The following is a 17,962-nucleotide window of genomic DNA, read 5'->3' as shown; positions in this document are numbered from 1 at the left end:
GGCTGTGTGGTAGGTGAGGTGTGTTGGTGCGGACCGAGATAACCCCCGTCGGTCCAGGGGGGGGGGGAGGTGTTCCCCGAGGTGTCCAGCCGCTGTTAGTGAGTCCGGGGAGCGGCCGTCTCCCCAGGCCTCTTCCACGTGTAGGCCGCGAACCTCTTTTCAGCAACGATTTGGTCGGGAAAGGTACCGTTCGATTCGGCAGCCTCTCCCGGGTCTTGTGGGATAGTTTGCGGTAGGCAAATGTCGTTTTTGGGGCTGGATTACCCCGGATTGTGTCCCCAGATGCAGGAGCCCTAGCCGGGCACGTCTGGTCTGCTAAGCGGTTAGGCTCCGCCCCCGTGATTCCATTTAATTCCAGAAGTTTGGTCCTTAAGGGGTTAAGACGATGTGCTTGTCAGGGATGAAGCTTGGCTGTGGTGATGGTGTCGGGATAACCCCCACCGGCAGGGGGGAGAGCAGGGACCCGTATAACGTCAGCTTGTTCTGGTCGGAGAGGCAGTAGGGAGATCGGCCGCTTCTCCCAGGCTCTCACCTAGAGGTAGGCCTCAGTGGCGGTGTGGGCTCAATCTGCTTGTCGGACGCCTGGAAACCCTTGTGCTGTAGCAGAATAGCTTGCAGGTAGGTATCAGTGCAAATTTAGCTGTTTGTTTGCTTTCAAAATACTGTTTTTAGGCGTTAATTGTCACTTTTTGTACAGAGCCCACCCTGCATGCAGCCTTTCAGTTTGGCAGCCAGGCACCGCCCCCCCCCAACCCTAATTTGAACCCTCACTTAACCCTAAATGTCCCGTGTGCCTAAGCTTAGTGAATGCACTCTCTTCTTCGCCCTGCTGTACCTCCTCCACCTACTAACTTGACTGCCTCAGACTTTGCAACTCACTTCACTGACAAGATCTCTACAATCAGAGAAGAGATCTCTCATCTTTCTCCTCCCCCTTGCAATACTTCCCCTAACTTCACTCCCTCTGCTGTTCTATGTTTATTCGCACCCGCTACATTGGAAGAGGTTTCTGCTCTGCAGTCCTCCCGCCCCACCACCTGCTCCCTAGATCCAATTCCCTCGCATCTCATCCGTACTCTGTCTTCTTCTCTTTCTCCACCTCTCACTAAAATTCTCAATCTCTCTCTCTCCTCTGGTATATTTCCATCGCCCTTCAAACATGCAACTGTAACCCCAATTCTAAAGAAGCCCAATCTTGACCCTAACTCCCCATCCAACTATCGTCCTATCTTGCTACTGCCTTTTGCATCCAAGATCCTTGAAAGAATTGTGTATGCGAGATTGACAGACTTCCTCGAATCAAACTCTCTGCTAGACCCGCTTCAGTCTGGTTTCCGCGCTAAGCACTCTGTGGAAACGGCACTGACCAAAGTATCCAATGATCTACTCGCTGCAAAATCTTGTGGTCACTACTCTATCCTAATTCTCCTTGACCTGTCTGCGGCTTTTGACACTGTTGATCATCAACAGCTTCTTGTCGTCCTTAGCAATATCGGTCTACAAGATATTGCTCTCTTCTGGTGCTCCTCCTACCTCTCCCAGAGCTCTTTCAGTGTTCATTTCTCTGGCTCTGCTTCTTCTCCCCAACTCCTATCTGTTGATGTCCCTCAAGGTTCAGTCCTTGGTCCTCTACTGTTCTTCATCTATACTGCCTCCCTTGGTAAACTCTTTAGCTCCTTTGGCTTCCAATATCATTTCTATGCAGATGACACGCAAATCTACCTGTCCTCTCCTGATCTCTCCCCGTCCCTCTTGACTAGTGTCTCTGACTGCCTCTCTGCTGTTTCTAACTGGATTGCTGCCCACTTCCTTAAACTAAACTTGACCAAAACTGAAATTCTGGTATTTCCTCCCTCAAGTGTTGTTACTCCTGTGTCTGTCTCTCTCCAAGTCAATGGTGCTACCATCAGCTCCACCACGCAGGCTAGCTGCCTAGGTGTTCTCTTTGACTCCGAACTCTCCTTCAAGCCTCATGTTCACTCTATCGCCAAATCCTGTCATTTCCATCTCAAAAACATTGCGCGCATCCGCCCCTACTTAACGCCAGATGCGACTTAGGTGTTGGTCCATTCCACTGTACTTTCTCGCCTTGACTACTGTAATCCGCTTCTCTGTGGTCTTACGTGCTCCCCACTTGCGCCGTTACAGTCCATAATGAATGCGGTGGCGAGGCTCATCTTCCTGTCCGCCCGCACCTCCCATGCCTCACCCTTCTGTCAGTCCCTACATTGGCTTCCTATAAAATATAGAGCTCAATTTAAAATTCTGGTTCTTGCTTTCAAATGTCTACATAATGCTGCTCCCACCTATCTATCCTCCCTTATACACAAGTATGTCCCGTCTAGGCCCTTACGATCTGCTGAAGACTTACGCCTATCTTCTGTCCGTACTCCCACCTCTGATGCTCGCCTTCAAGACTTCTCGAGGGCTGCACCGTTCCTGTGGAACTCGCTTCCCTCCTCCGTTAGATGCTCAACCAGTCTCCACTCCTTCAAAAAAATCATTAAAAACCCACTTCTTCATAAAAGCGTATCAATTAAACTCTTAATAGCTCCCAACTGATTCCTCTTCTGCAACTGTCACTAGTCTAATACTATCCTTGCCTTTTGTGTCATTTTACCCCACTCCCTCTAGCATGTAAGCTCATTGAGCAGGGCCCTCAACCCCTCTGTTCCTGTGTGTCCAACTTGTCTGGTTACAACTACATGTCTGTTCGTCCACCCATTGTAAAGCGCTGCGGAATTTGACGGCGCTCTATAAATAATATAATAATAATAATAATGCACTAACTATAATGAAAGTTTAAAACAAGTTTTACTTACCTTCCAGAACCTTGCTGTGGAGGAGTAGCAGGAGTGCTAGCAAGCATGTGCAGCACAGGATCCAGCTGATTCCCCTCACCGGAAGTGACGAGGGTAGGGGATTTTCACGATGTAGAATTTGATAGAACACCAGCACTGCTCTGCATGGGTTGGCCTCACCCCAAGGCCAACATGGCCCATCGGGCATTTGCCTGGTGTGCCCGATGGCCAGTCTAGGTTTGGTTTGCATAGTATGCCCTTAGTTGGGCAGCCTGCATGATTGGCAGGCAGCTTGACATGCATTCACGCAAGGATGGCCTTTCAATTCTTTGGCAGACATGATTTGGGCACATTCGTCCTTTTGGGCAGTTATGGTTAGAAACATAGAAACAGAATGTGATGGCAGACAAGAACCATTCGGCCCATCTAGTCTGCCCAGTTTTCTAAATACTTTCATTAGTCCCTGGCATTATCTTATAGTTAGGATAGCCTTATGCCTATCCCACGCATGCTTAAACTCCTTTACTGTGTTAACCTCTACCACTTCAGCTGGAATGCTATTCCATGCATCCACTACCCTCTCAGTAAAGTAATACTTCCTGATATTATTTTTAAACCTTTGTCCCTCTAATTTAACACTATGTCCTCTTGTTGTGGTAGTTTTTCTTCTTTTTTTAGTCTCCTCCTTTACTGTGTTGATTCCCTTTATGTATTTAAATGTTTCTATCATATCCCCCCTGTCTCGTCTTTCCACCAAGCTATACATGTTAAGATCCTTTAACCTTTCCTGGTAAGTTTTATCCTGCAATCCATGAACCAGTTTAGTAGCCCTTCTTTGAACTCTCTCTAAGGTATCAATATCCTTCTGAAGATATGGTCTCCAGTACTGTGTACAGTACTCCAAGTGAGGTCTCACCAGTGTTCTGTACAATGGCATGAGCACTTCCCTCTTTCTACTGCTAATACCTCTCCCTATACAACCAAGCATTCTGCTAGCATTTCCTGCTGCTCTATTACATTGTCTGCCTACCTTTAAGTCCTCAGAAATAATCACCCCTAAATCCCTTTCCTCAGATGTTGAGGTTAGGACTCTTTCAAATATTCTGTACTCTGGCGTGTGAGATCAAAAGTGGAGGTCGCGCATGTGCAAGAATCGCACGGCAGCTTGGCAAGTGACTTAATTGATTAAAAAAAAAAAAAAGAGGTATAATTCTAGGAGCACAGGTCTGGTGCTGCCTGGTGCAGATAGTGAAAATAGTTGCTGTCAGCTCGTGGACTATCATCTACCTACCTCAAGTCACATATATCGATTTGAGTTTACTTTGCCTCAAGTTCAGACATCCACATGGAGCAAAGCCCCTCCTCGTTGAATATGTCAGGCTCTTTGAAAAAAATGATGAAAAAACACAGGGATGTGAAAACACAAAAGATTTTAAATATTACCCTAGAGATTATCTACCTTTTAACTGGAGAGGATTATATAGTTGTCAAGAAGCCTTGCAAACGTGTCAAAAACAGAGGTTCTCATGTATCCGAGGGATCACCAACTCCCTTGAAAAACAGAAGCACTGATAAGAAGATATTGGCATTAACAAACAAAATTATTCACCTGCTGGCTGATGTGTGCTTTGTATCTGTTTTTTTTTTTGTTTTGTTTTTTAGCAGTGGGACTATTTGGAAGGTCCATGGGATGTACTTAAAGGAAAGATGATGGCGAATCAGAAATTTACAAGCTCATTTGGTGACTCGATGGGAGAGGACAACACTGAAGATCTTCATATGCCTGTTTCTTCAAATGATATTATAGGCGAAGATAGTCATGTCTTTCACAGCAATCACGAATCAAAATGCTGGGGTATAAGTAAAATAAGGAAAAGACCGCACAAATCTATAGACAACAAAAGAAGGAAAGTGGATGAATGTTTAGAAAGAAATTTAACAGATGAAAATAATGCCACAGAAAATACACAGCCCGAAAATATATTAACTCATATTAAGGAGGAATCGGACTCAAGTGATGAAGGAAATAGATCAGACACTGACTTTTATTCATCTACAGAACCTCTGCAGTCAGGAAAATCAGTCTTATATGAAGATAGTAGTTTTACAGATACTGACTATAATGCAGCAGGTTATACATCTTCAAAAGACGAATCAGACCTGTGCGAAGAAGATACAATAGAATCTAGAATTTCTACACCCACAGAACATCTCAGCGATGAGATTACATTTCCTATTGGGAAAAACTTTCCTCAGTTAGAGAATACATCCCAGCAAGCAACACATGCCACAGAAAGAATGTTTAGGTGCAAAGAGTGTCACCAGTGCTTTACTAATAACTCAGATCTTGTTCAGCACCTACATTTTCACAAAGAGAACAAGTTGACTTGTTCTGACTGTGGTAAACAATTCACATATAAGTCAGATCTTGTTCTACATCAGCGATATCACACAGGTGAAAAATTGTTTGTATGCCCTGAATGTGGTAAATGTTTTACTAAGAATTCTGTTCTCACCAGTCATCTAAGGATCCACACAGGGGAGAAGCCATTCTCATGTTCTGTATGTGGTAAATCATTTACTGAAAACTCTGGTCTTGTAAAACATAAACGGATTCATACAGGTGAGAGGCCATTCACATGCTCTCACTGTGGAAAAAGTTTTAGCAACAGCTCCAACCTAATAAAACATCAGAGAATTCACACAGGGGAGAAGCCATTTGCATGCACTTTATGTGGAAAAAGGTTTCACCAAAAACCACAGCTTGTATCACATCAGAGGATTCACATTGGACAAAAGTAATATACATGTTATAAATGTGAAGCTGTTTTTCCCCGCAATAGCTCACATGCTGTTCCATGACGTGAGAATCATGACGAGCAGGGGCAATCTCTTGATTGGAATCTTAGATGCTATTTTTGGTTTAGAGTACTTGCTTGGCCTGCATAAAAGCATGTATTAAATATTATGTTAAGTTGCAAAAAAAAAAATAAAAAAAATATTCTGTACTCTGCCCTTGGGTTTTTACGTCCAAGATGCATTATCTTGCACTTATCCACATTAAATGTCAGTTGCCACAACTCTGACCATTTTTCTAGTTTACCTAAATCATTTGCCATTTGGTTTATCCCTCCTGGAACATCAACCCTGTTACATATCTTAGTATCATCTGCAAAAAGACACACCTTACCATCAAGACCTTCTGCAATATCACTAATAAAAATATTAAAGAGAATGGGTCCAAGTACAGATCCCTGAGGTACCCCACTGGTGACAAGCCCAAGCTTCGAATATACTCCATTGACTACAACCCTCTGTTGCATGTCACTCAGCCACTGCCTTACCCATTCAACAATATTGGAATCCAAACTCAAAGATTGCAGTTTATTGATAAGCCTTCTATGTGCAACAGTGTCAAAAGCCTTACTGAAATCTAGGTAAGCAATGTCTACTGCACCACCCGGATCTATAATTTTAGTTACCCAATCAAAAAAATCAATAAGATTAGTTTGGCATGATCTCCCTGAAGTAAACCCATGTTGTCTCTGATCTTGAAATAATGTGTTTTTAGATGTTCAACAATCCTATCCTTAACATGGTTTCCATCACTTTCCCCACTACTGGAGTAAGGCTTACTGGCCTATAGTTGCCCGACTCCTCCCTATTACTTTTCTTGTGAATGGGCACAACATTCGCTAACTTCCAATCTTCTGGGACTACCCCTGTTAACAATGATTGGTTAAATAAATCTGTTAATGGTTTTGCTAGTACACCACTAAGCTCTTTTAATAGCTTTGGGTGTATTCCATCAGGTCCCATTGACTTATTTGTCTTTACTTTTGACAGTTGAAATAGAACCTCTTCCTCTGTAAACGCACGTGTAATAAATGACTCATTTATCCTTTTTTTTAACGGAGGTCCCTTTCCTTCATTTTCAGCTGTAAATACCGAACAAAAATATTCATTGAGGCAGTCAGCTAGACCTTTATCCTCATCTACATACCTTCCTTCTTTTGTTTTTAATCTAACTAATCCTTGTTTTACTTTTCTTTTCTCATTTATGTATCTAAAAAAAGTTTTGTCCCCCTTTTTTACTGACTGTGCTATTTTCTCTTCTGTGTGTGATTTGGAAGCTCTTATAACTTGCTTAGCCTCTTTCTGCCTAATCTTATAGGTCATTCTGTCTTCCTCACTCTGTTTTTTTTTATAATTACTAAATGCTAACTTTTTGTTTTTTACTATTTTGGCCACATCTGCGGAGTACCACAGTGGTTTCTTGTAATTTTTGGCAGATGGATTACTGTAGGATCTGGTACCACCCTTTTACCCAACCCACCGACATCCTGCTTCACTGGACACTGCTGTTAAGGGGTATGGATTTACTTGAGTGAGAGATTAGCATAGGGCATGTGTTTTCTTATAGCTGCATCCTGTGAGCTTCCCTTCAGCACCACCTCTGCCAGATAAATGACTCTAGAGCGATATGACTGTTTTAGTGTTTTCTGTCGATAAAATTCTGTAATTAGGCCTATCATAACTGTCAGCACCAGGCCTAATGAACTCTTAATCTGGCCCTGATTATGGGGAAGGTTACACATCAATCCAAGTGACTGGAATGATGTGTGTGAAAGAGGCCAACTTTTAACTTTACCTAAATGGCTGAGAAAGCCAATAGGGGTGTTTTCTTGGTAATATGGTACCTGTAGGATATATGGATATGGCATAAACTATAGTTTTAGTAAGAATGAATTGTGTTTGGAATGTGCCTTTACGTCTTCACACAGACACTAATTTGCTATTATTTATATGAATGTGCAAATGCACTGATTTCTTTAATCTAGATCAGTGGTCTTCAACAGGTGGTCCGCAAGAATTTATTGCTGGTCCGCGAAAGATTTCACCCGACTATACCGCTACAGTGTAGCGGTATAGTTGGGTGAAAGCTTTTGCGGACCGGCAATAAATTGCCGCAAAATATTTCCCCGGTGCTATGATTATAGCACCGGGAACTGTGCCTCCCTCTCCCCTGCCGGTTCTCTCCAGCCTGTTAGCAGTGTCATGGGAGAGAGGACCCAGGGGAGCTCTAACCTCAGCTCTGCCGGGTTCTCCTCTCCCGAGCTCCGAGCGTTGCCTTGGTTACCACGGCAACACTCAGAATCTTGCGAAAGTGAACTCTAGCAGCTCCTGAGGCTGCTAGAGTTCACTCTCACCACTTAGACCACCAGGGATTGCCTTGTACTGTCCCCCCTCCCAAGCAAAGGTAAGCAGGAAGGGGGGGATATCAAAATTATGTTTTTTTTAATTAAACAAAAATTATATTTATTAATCTACCCTCCAACCCACAATAATTCTCCCCCATACACACACATTGCCCCCTCCCCCCAAACACACACACTGCCCCCATACACACACACTGCACTCCTCACACACACTGCATCCTTCACACAAAACATTGGTTTCTATTTCTGTCTGACGCCGGTCCACAAAATATTTCTCCTCCGGGCCGCGGGTGTTAAAAGGTGGCAGAACACGCATATAGATGACTAGAATAATGTTTTAAAACTGCTAAGTGGTAACTTCTGACCGCAGGATTTTACTTTTAATACACAAAGAATCTTCAAACCCAGAAACCCACTGGTCCCCCCAAATGTTGAAGATCTGACATAGAAAAAAACCTCCAAAAAAATAAAATAAAAAAACATACCACTGAAGAATTTTTCATAAAACAATTACAGCTTTGAGACTGTGCAGTTTTCAGGTTTTTATTCTGACAACTATTTCTCTACAAATCAGTATATAATATTAAAGACAATTATACATTAGAATTACAGATCTTTCAAATCGCTCTGGATAGACCACAAAGTGGCTGCACTCTTCTGCAGTTGGGCAACTTCATCATCCTTCAGCTTTTGGTTAACAACGGACACCAGGCCATTTGAGTTGAGGACACATGGCAGACTCAGGAAAACTTCATTTTCTATGCCGTACATTCCCTAAACAAAAATAAAGAAGTTCAGTGTAACTGTTGTTTACTCTTCCATCTGCATATCATTTCTGCTTCCCACTAGAGTTTTATGTATGATTCCACCAATGTTAATTCAGAATTGACTAGTTGAAATCATACTAGTAAAGTAGTTCAATTCAAATGCAACTATGTGTTTAAAACAGAATAGGCTCATTGTTAACCAGTAATGAGATGTCCAAAATATTCCACAAGAACATCCCAATCAGGTAGGACTGACATAGAACTTGTTACTCATGCGACAAGGCCGGCAACATGAAGCTTCATACCTTGACCATTGTAGACACAGGATGGACTCTTGACAAGTTCTTCACAATGGATTCCGCCAGATCTGCGACACTGAAGCCAATAGCCCAGTTGGTGTATCCCTTCAGTTTGATCACTTCATAGGCACTAGAAGTTAGATAATGCAGTGGGATAAGTTATTTTAACAATATAAAGCAGTAAAATTCTTGAAAAGACAAACACTTCTTTCTGACAGACTGTTTATAATGCCAGAAACTGGACAGTCTTCATTTGATCACGTTTATCCATCATATGCTTGCCTGGGCTCCTCTGACTGATTGACTAAGGCAGAGTTACAGTTCACCTTATGCCAAATCAGTGACAGCCCGAGAGCACCAGCTGAGATTTGGTAATGGGTCAAGTGCAGCATAACTGCTTTAGACATTCCTTTACAGGGGGCCAGGCAGCAGGTACCCAGGGACTCAAATTCATTGATCAGGTATTTGGTTCAATAATTAAACAGCCTGGGGACTAAATATTCAACTCTAAGCATCTTGTGTATTAAAAACACAAACCTTTCAGGTTTTTAGATGGTCCTTGGTTAACAGCATTTAGAACAACAATGGCAATAATAACAAAATGTCAAAAGTTCAAGCAATGTCCCTTTAATATGTACCATAATGTGTTTTAACTAGTTGACCCTAGCATACCTAGTTTGCTCTGCATGCAGCCTTTATATAAAATAGCAGTACTGCTGGAAAAATGTGGGTATTTTTTCCTGGTACTGATCTTGACTCAAGTTTTTATTCACAGGCAGAGACATTTGCATACATTACCTGTCAACTACTTGCTTGTGAACATCTTTCCAGTTTTCACTGTCCTGGGCTGTGCCTAATTCAGGGTTAAGGGACTGAAGTGTCACACCAGCAACATTAGCACTGCTCCAGACTGGCACTGAAATATAAGAACAAACAGAAATGGTAATGTATGCATAGAGTACAACAGATCACAAGTTACACAGTGTACATATGGTACAGTTCTTACCACTGGTATCTCCATGCTCGCCCAAAATATAGCCATGGCAGCTAGTAGGATGGACCCCAAGCTTCTCAGCCATCAGATAGCGGAATCTTGCAGAATCCAAATTAGTTCCACTTCCAATAATACGGTGTTGTGGCAGGCCACTCAGTTTCCATGTAACATAGGTCAGGATGTCCACTGTATAGAGAGAAATGTCAGTTTATCCTGGACTGGAGTAAAAGACCAATACACAGAAAAAAATTAAAAGTTTTACATAGGGGTACTTTTGCTATGAAGTAAAAATGCCGATGTTGATCTACCAGGAGGATGACTCAGTTGAATAGTGTTGTGATTGAACTAGCGGAAAACACTTATGCACAAGTCTAAAACAGACATAAAAATTCCTTTTAATCTAAATTCAAATGAATCGGCCGTCTGGGATTTACCTGTGGTGTCTTACTCAATGGAATGAGACTTCCCAGGTTAATCCTGGACGGAGGCTTTTACCTCTGACGAAGGCGCATTTAGAAGCGCTGAAACGCGCGTTAGGTAGTTAGTCAGGAGTGTTTCCAGACTTTGAGTCTTTAGTCTAGCCAGACTGTTTGTTCTTTTATCGGAACACTTGAGGTTTACTAAAAGGGGTTCCAGGGGTTAGGAGTCTCTGTTGGCTAAACAGTTAGCCGAGTTTAGACTTTTTCTGCTCTATATGGGTGGTCTCCTAGATGCATATTGAATGGAAGTTTGGAGTTTCAGCTGGCGATTTAGTTAACCGAGTTTAGACTCACTGCCTCTGCTCTATGTGGGTGGTCTCCTGTATGTACAATGCATGGGAGCTCCAAAGGGTATAGGGTTTTGCTACAAGTGTATATCTTACAGTGCTACTTTATAATAGAACCCACTTGTTAGCTAGTATGCAACAGTTTTTCTAGATTTGCTAACTTTTCCATCAAAGATTTTTAAAGGGCCAACATAGTACAACTCCGACTTTCTCCCTTTACCTCCCTCCACCTCCCCTTATTTGGGACCAGTTTGGACTTTAGTTCTCTATCTATAGGTGGTTTTCAAGGACGACAATTTGATTTTTCTACGATTGCTATTGTCCATTACCACAGTTATTTAGGAACCACTCCATTTTTATTTTTATTTTTGTTTTCTTTGTTATCTTTATTATTTGTGTTTATATTGTTTTATTGCATTTCCATTAAAGGTTAAGTTTTAGCATTACACTAGGAAGGGGTTTCCTACCTTGGTCGATCTGGAATAGAGATCAGGAGTTTCCTATCTCTCTCTAGATCTTCCTCCCTTGTTCTTTTCTCCAATAACGTATGTAAGGCTTACCCCCTTTCCCAGGTTTCCCCAGGCACACTCATAGGCTGGTTGCCCCAGGCAACTGGCTTTTGGTTTTCTCTAATCCTGGACGGATCAAAACACTTTTGTGCCCACGTCCAGTTTGTTCAGCATTAAGTCTATTACCTCATTCCTGAAGATAAAAAACGTGGACCAAGTTCTTACTTAGACCAGCTGCAGACTACTGTTCTTGGAATGTTTTAAGGTAGATCAATGCATGCCAGTGAACAGTCATACCTGGATTGGAAACCACAATTATGGTGCAGTCAGGGCTGTATTTCACAACTTGAGGAATAATGAATTTGAAGACATTGACGTTTCTTTGAACCAAGTTTAGACGGCTTTCGCCTTCCTGCTGACGAACCCCACCAGTTACCACAACAATTCTAGAGTTGGCAGTTACAGAATAATCTGGGAGGAAAAAACAGCATTATGAATGAAAGTGCAAACTGATTATATAATATTTATCAACTTTATTAATATGCAGCATTTTACAGTTTTCGTAATAATAGCTGTGCAATCACAGAAAAGGCTCCAGCGAGTGGTTTAACCCCTTCAGGACGGAGTCAATAGTGCACGTTCTGATCAAAACAAAACGTAAACAAAAGCTGGAATTTGCGCTATATGTCTGTTCACCCGTAGTTCCCCTCTTTCATATTATATGCACCCACACTTATTATATATCATTTTGTTCAGGAGAAACAGGGCTTTAATTTATCATTAACTATTCATATATGGAACATAATTCATTATGAATAAAAATTTTTAAAAATGTGAGAAAATAAGATTTTTTTTACATTTGTATTTCGGTCTGACATTTTAGCTGTGAATGTCATAATACTGTTAGCTTTTACTGCAAAAAAATGCACATATTTGTGACTAAGTGGCTACTAAGAAAGACTGGACATACCCCACTTGCAATACCTTGGGTTGTCTACTTTTGCAAATGGTATGCCATCATGGGGGTAATTCTCATTCCTGGGCTACCATACGCTCTCAAAGGCAACATAACCAATCTGGCAAATTTCAATGTGAAAAAAATGAAATGCATTTGTGACTCTCTAACTTTCCAACACCATGAAACCTGTACATGGGGGGTACTGTTATTCTCGGGAGACTTCACTAAACACAAATATTAGTGTTTTAAAACAGTAAAACATATTACAACAATAATATAGTCCATAAAAGTGCCGTTTGTTTGTAAAAAATGCAAAAACCTTCACTTTTACTTAAAATATCATCGTTGTAATACAATTTACCAATTTGAAACACTAATATTTGAGTTCAGCGAAGACTACCGAGTAAAACAGTACCCCCCATGTACAGGTTTTATGGTGTCTTAGAGAGTTACAGGGTCAAATATAGTGCTTGCGAATTAAATTCTCAGCACTTTCTCCCTGTGTTGTCAGGTATGTCAATCAAATTTTAATTAATGAAATCACCTAATTATGTTAAAAGATTACTTAAATATACACGTAGAATTTTAATATATATGCATTTATAGGTATTTAAATTCTACGTGTATACTAATATAATCTTTTATGTAATTATATGTATTTATCTATATATATATATTTGCGGTTATTTGCATTTTATATATAGATATATATATATAGAATGTCATTCTAAGTGTATTTTGTTACCAATATATATATATTAATAACAAAATACAGTTAGAATGAAATTACATATGTATATATAATTTATATTAAATTTTGTTTCAATATTTTATTTATTAATTTTATTATTTTATTTATTTATTATTGTAATTATACGTATTTATATATATATATAATATATGTGTATATATCTATTATATATATAATAGTCACAACGGCTTTAAAGCCCACTTAAAGCGTGACGGCACAGAACGTCGTAACGGCGTTAAGGGGTTAACTAAGTAATCTAAGTAATCAGACATTGACCAAGGCCACAAACCTACCTTTATCAGCTACAATCTTGGGTGTTTTAAGGAAAATACCACCATGCTGCAGATCCATCATTTCACCTTTCAGTTTGTCTTCCAATATATCAACCAATGCCAACTCATCTGCTAATTCCTATAAAAGAAAGTTATTTAAGGCAGAGAAGATTGACAGCCCTTCTATAATCTGGATACTTTCATTAAAAGATCAGCAAGCGTCTGGTTTGTAAATAATACTCAAATACAGTTTTTTTGTATTAATTTTAACACATCTGTAGGCTAACAGATTACTTATCTGGAATCTAATGTGTGATATTTACACTCAATAGCAAGCAATGTTGCATTGGCTAATAGCATAGCAGCATGAAATCTGAATACAAATAAGTGCCAAATATGGGCGTGGGCATCATTTATCCAACCATGCAAAGCTGAAAAACCAGAGGGTTTTGCATGGTGCATGGACAGTGTCCATTACAGCAATAAAGTTTCGACCCAGATAAGACATTATATTTTGACTTGGAACGTAGCAACAATACAACATTTTGTCATGTTATTTTCAACCTTTGCCCAAGTAGAGAATGTATAATATATTATTTAATTTACAAATTATCATTCCAAAGGGCATTTCAAACTTAAATGTACTTTTGTTGGTCTCCATACAAAAATAAAGGACTGAGAACTAGGATTGTCTTTTTCAAACACTGCATTGCTCTGCAACACTGGCCACTCAAGTGCCCTGGATACAAACAGCACTTAGAACAGATTTAAAAAAAAAAAAAAAAAAGAAAAGTAGAAGAGTTCTGGCAATGGAGCAATCAGCAAAGAGACATAATGGATGAGTAGAACTTATTTTTTCTTCATGGCTATTGCTCCACTGTTCTGTTATATGCACCACTATATCTCCATTCTAAACTAATCACAAAAGAATGTTTTATGCTTGAAGCTGACAGCTTAGCTTTTTGCTTTCCCTTTAGTGTTTTCAAGGTCACACTGCACATAGACTAGTCACATGCTTAGCATTTGTTCCTCCACACACTGAATCTATATTTGGAACATACCTTCTGAAGGATGCTGACAGCACAGGCCATACCAACTTGGCCTACACCCACAATTGTGATCTTGCTTGTTGGAGAAGCAGGTTTGTCATCTGTAACGCTGGTGATCAGTTTCTCTTGCACAGAAGCCATGGTGAACTGTCAGTGAAGCACACAACAAGTTTAGTGTTAAGTATTCACTTTAATGAATTTGCAATATTTTTCTAGACTCTAAAGATGCCTAATCAAGATATATAATGGCAAAGTACTATGCTGCACCAATAGTGAGTCTATCCATTTCCTCGATTGATCCACACTCAGACTGATGGCATTCCATTTTATATGAGGGATATCTAAATGCTAGATCCCCACCTGTTACCAAGCTAGCATGTACCTGGCTGGTCCAAGTCAGTCCTGTTTTGCTAACAGCTAGAGGTCCTTTAAAACCCACCGGTTTACAATGGATGACATATGTGTTCTGAAGTTTCCTTGTCAAAAGCATGTAACATTATGGTTCATATGGCAATATGGCAACATTAGGAACCTTGTGGATGTTGTTCATGTCTTGTTTAGAGACTCAATGTACCAACATTCATTTAATGTTGTTGGATGTACTTCTGCAGCAGGAGCTACAGGATTACTAAAACTAGCAATCTGGACCAATTCTTAGTTATTAACATTGAAACATCATATCTAAAAGACCCTTTCTAGTTCTGGGATGTGCTACTGATTGACAATACATTACACTTTTGTATATTGGTCCAAGTCAGGGCAGGTAATGGATCATTTAGAAATTAATCCTGAAGACAGATTTTGATTTTATAAGTACAAATGACTAGACCTCTTAATTAGAAAGAAATCTACTCTCTCTTAGTTGATCTTAAAAAAAAAAAAAAACCTCCACTGTCCATATTAGAAGGAAAAAAAATCACTGCTTAGTAGATAGACTCCAATAAATTTCAAGACTTCTCCAGAGCTGCACCGTTCCTGTGGAACTCACTTCCCTCCTCCGTTAGATGCTCACCCAGTCTCCACTCCTTAAAAAAAAATCCTTAAAAACCCACTTCTTTATAAAAGCGTATCAATTAAACTGTTAATAGCTCCAGAATGATTCCTCTCTTTCAACTTTCATTAGTCTAATACTATCCTTACCTTTTGTGTCACTTTACCCCACTTCCCCTAGCATGTAAGCTCATTGAGCTGTAAAGCGCTGTGGAATTTGTTGGCGCTATATAAATAACAACATAACATAACATAATAATGTATTCATTGGGGTGTATCTTAAACCAGTTTGCAAAAGATGTACTTATAAACGGCAGCCTTTGCAAGCCCTCTCCTGCGCGTCTGCTGTGTGCGCGCGAGAGCAGCGCACTTTTATAAATTGCCATTATTATGGGATCCTAAGCTGAATTGCTTTATGGGTATGTTGCGGCCCTTTATGGTGTGACAATGCTAATCTGATTCAGGCATTACTTGATATGTAACATCACTACCTGTGGGCAGTTCGTAACACATGCTTTCACGTGTCCATCTTCTCATACTGATCTGTCTGATAGAACATTCACAAACGTACCATCCTGGCACTTTAATTATCATGAAAGCACAAAGCAGAGTTAGATGTTACTTTTACAACTAATGAATTTTGCAAATCTACATTTCTCTCTGACCCCACCCCAGCAGCTAGTAATTGTACCAAAGTGACTTTATGAAATGCAGCCCTGAAATACTGTGGACTTTAAATCCATATGTTTGAGTAACATAGTGGACTGACTCATTGGATGTCTGGCACAGGATTAAAAAGAACTGAAGACTACAGTAACTGCAACCAGAAGAACGGAATCATCCTGAACGGGTTTACAAAGAAAATTCTGGAAAACCTATAGCAGTAACTAAGTTACTAGTAATCATGGCAAGGGAATATGTACTCATATGTACTGTGTATGAGATGCAACTTCCTGTGCACCTTCAGGAATTCATCATATATGCAAATATGCAACCGCAAGAAAAATAATATATAGTAACAGGAGCTAGCATCACACCCACTGAGCAGAGAGACAGAATCCATTGCTGCACTGCAGATTGTCACATACACATTGAAAGTCTGCCCAAGCCTTCTAAGTATCTGTGTCAATGTTAAGGCACTGAACATGGCCTCACCCTGACATACAGTCATTTGTAAACCATAGCAAGTCAATTTACTGGAACACAGTCATTCCAGAACAGACATAATAAAACGTCCCTTTAACCAGGGTTCAATCTGAGATGGCTGGGTTTTCCAGTAAGGTTTACAGGGCTGGAAATAATGCACCCAGACATAAAATGGGTCTTAAGCTGTCACCCACCCATCACCATACTCAGGTAGAATGTCACGCGTCATGTTCTGTAAAAATAGGCCTTCTATCAGCATGTGAAACATTTTAAACAAAGCATAATAAAGTTGCTTATACTTGAACTTGGGCAATTTATCAACCACAACGAGACTAAAAGGAGGAATAAGCCTGCCCATTTTATATCATATTACAGGGAAATATGCAGCCATAGCTTATGCAAGTTAACACTGGGAGGGGGGGAATACACTAATAGAACATTTTTACAGAGTGACGTGTCCACTGCAATTAAATGTCATTTTACTTTATCGGGTTAATACTTAAATTTAAAGCATTAACCCGATCCCTATATTAATTAAATGTTGCATATAATCTGTTACAGTCAACATGTAATGCATTAAAGACAGGATTAAGGCTGCCACAGTAAGGTCAGGACCATGGCCATGATCTTGGTCCCTACACTAGAGCGCGGACACATTTAACTCTAAGGATAGTGGGAGTCCAATACACAATAGCAGTAGTGTATTAGGCCCGGCTAGCTAGGACCTTTGACAGCTACTGTCAAACAGATCCACACATAAACAGCCTTTAATAATAACATTGCATTTCCTTTTATAGAACGCAGCAGGGTGATGCAACACTCCTACAGTGCCTTTTTAACCCCTGAAGTAATTAATTAGCTACACTATGAGAGCTAGCAGTCACTAATCACTTAATGGTAGCAATAAAAGACATACATACGTTGCCGTAAGGTTCTAAGATAAGAATCCTGCTGTCTTGAAGTTCTCGCAGTCAGTGAAGGAGAGGAGGGGCCAGAGGATTGCTTTAGTCCCTGTGGCTCAGACTACATCATTGTGCTATAGAGACACACCCCATCACCTCACTCAATCCGCTCCAAGGACAGCTCTGCAAGGACAGATAGGCCCAGCCCATCACCACCCCTTTCCTAAACTTCAAGGCCATTGTTATGTCAAGGCATCTCAGATGTTTACATTTAGGCTAGCTTGGCCTGCACAGCCGCTGTGTGCCAGTATTTACATGCAACGCGGGCAGATGGAGTGACCTGTGTGACATGAATTTTCTGTGTGAATACAGAGTTCTGTCAGATTTCAGATTAGTGATTTCGAATTATGATCCTAGATTGTTCTATAAATTGCTGTTGAAGTAAGGCTGCCAGATCCACCATGTTATCCTCTCCATGCTGTTGAGCAATGCAACAGTGTAATGTTTATTTATATACAGCAAAAGGGAAATCAAATAAT

General features: G+C 40.4%; 2 protein-coding genes across 2 annotated transcripts; one reads left to right on the top strand and one right to left on the bottom strand.

Moving 5' to 3' along the window:
- The first annotated feature begins 4,477 nt into the window (after positions 1–4,477).
- On the top strand, positions 4,478–5,747 carry LOC134600974 (zinc finger and SCAN domain-containing protein 2-like). Its single transcript, XM_063445374.1, has one exon. It carries the CDS (start codon positions 4,509–4,511, stop codon positions 5,601–5,603), a length of 1,095 nt encoding a protein of 364 aa, XP_063301444.1. The 5' UTR covers positions 4,478–4,508; the 3' UTR covers positions 5,604–5,747.
- A 2,802-nt stretch (positions 5,748–8,549) lies between these two features.
- LDHB (lactate dehydrogenase B) lies at positions 8,550–17,515 on the bottom strand. The gene is made up of 8 exons (XM_063447790.1): positions 17,442–17,515; positions 14,398–14,532; positions 13,358–13,475; positions 11,653–11,826; positions 10,093–10,266; positions 9,885–10,002; positions 9,093–9,216; positions 8,550–8,794 (listed from the first exon to the last, which is right to left on the bottom strand). Exons 2-8 carry the CDS (start codon positions 14,524–14,526, stop codon positions 8,627–8,629), a joined length of 1,005 nt encoding a protein of 334 aa, XP_063303860.1. The 5' UTR covers positions 14,527–14,532; positions 17,442–17,515; the 3' UTR covers positions 8,550–8,626.
- Positions 17,516–17,962: the final 447 nt, after the last annotated feature.

The sequence above is a fragment of the Pelobates fuscus genome, chromosome 3 (assembly GCF_036172605.1).
Source record: "Pelobates fuscus isolate aPelFus1 chromosome 3, aPelFus1.pri, whole genome shotgun sequence".
Taxonomy (NCBI): Eukaryota; Metazoa; Chordata; class Amphibia; order Anura; family Pelobatidae; genus Pelobates; species Pelobates fuscus.
Note: the sequence above shows the minus strand (reverse complement) of the source record. Positions and strands in the feature narration are given on the sequence as shown.

Coding starts and splice junctions, on each gene's coding strand:
- LOC134600974 (XM_063445374.1), top strand. CDS start 4,509: ATGATGGCGAATCAGAAATTTACAAGCTCATTTGGTGACTCGATGGGA.
- LDHB (XM_063447790.1), bottom strand. CDS start 14,526: ATGGCTTCTGTGCAAGAGAAACTGATCACCAGCGTTACAGATGACAAA. Junction 9,217..9,884: donor CACAAGCAAGTAGTTGACAG/GTAATGTATGCA, acceptor TCTAACTTCTAG/TGCCTATGAAGTGATCAAAC. Junction 8,795..9,092: donor CTGTGTCTACAATGGTCAAG/GTATGAAGCTTC, acceptor ATTTTTGTTTAG/GGAATGTACGGCATAGAAAA.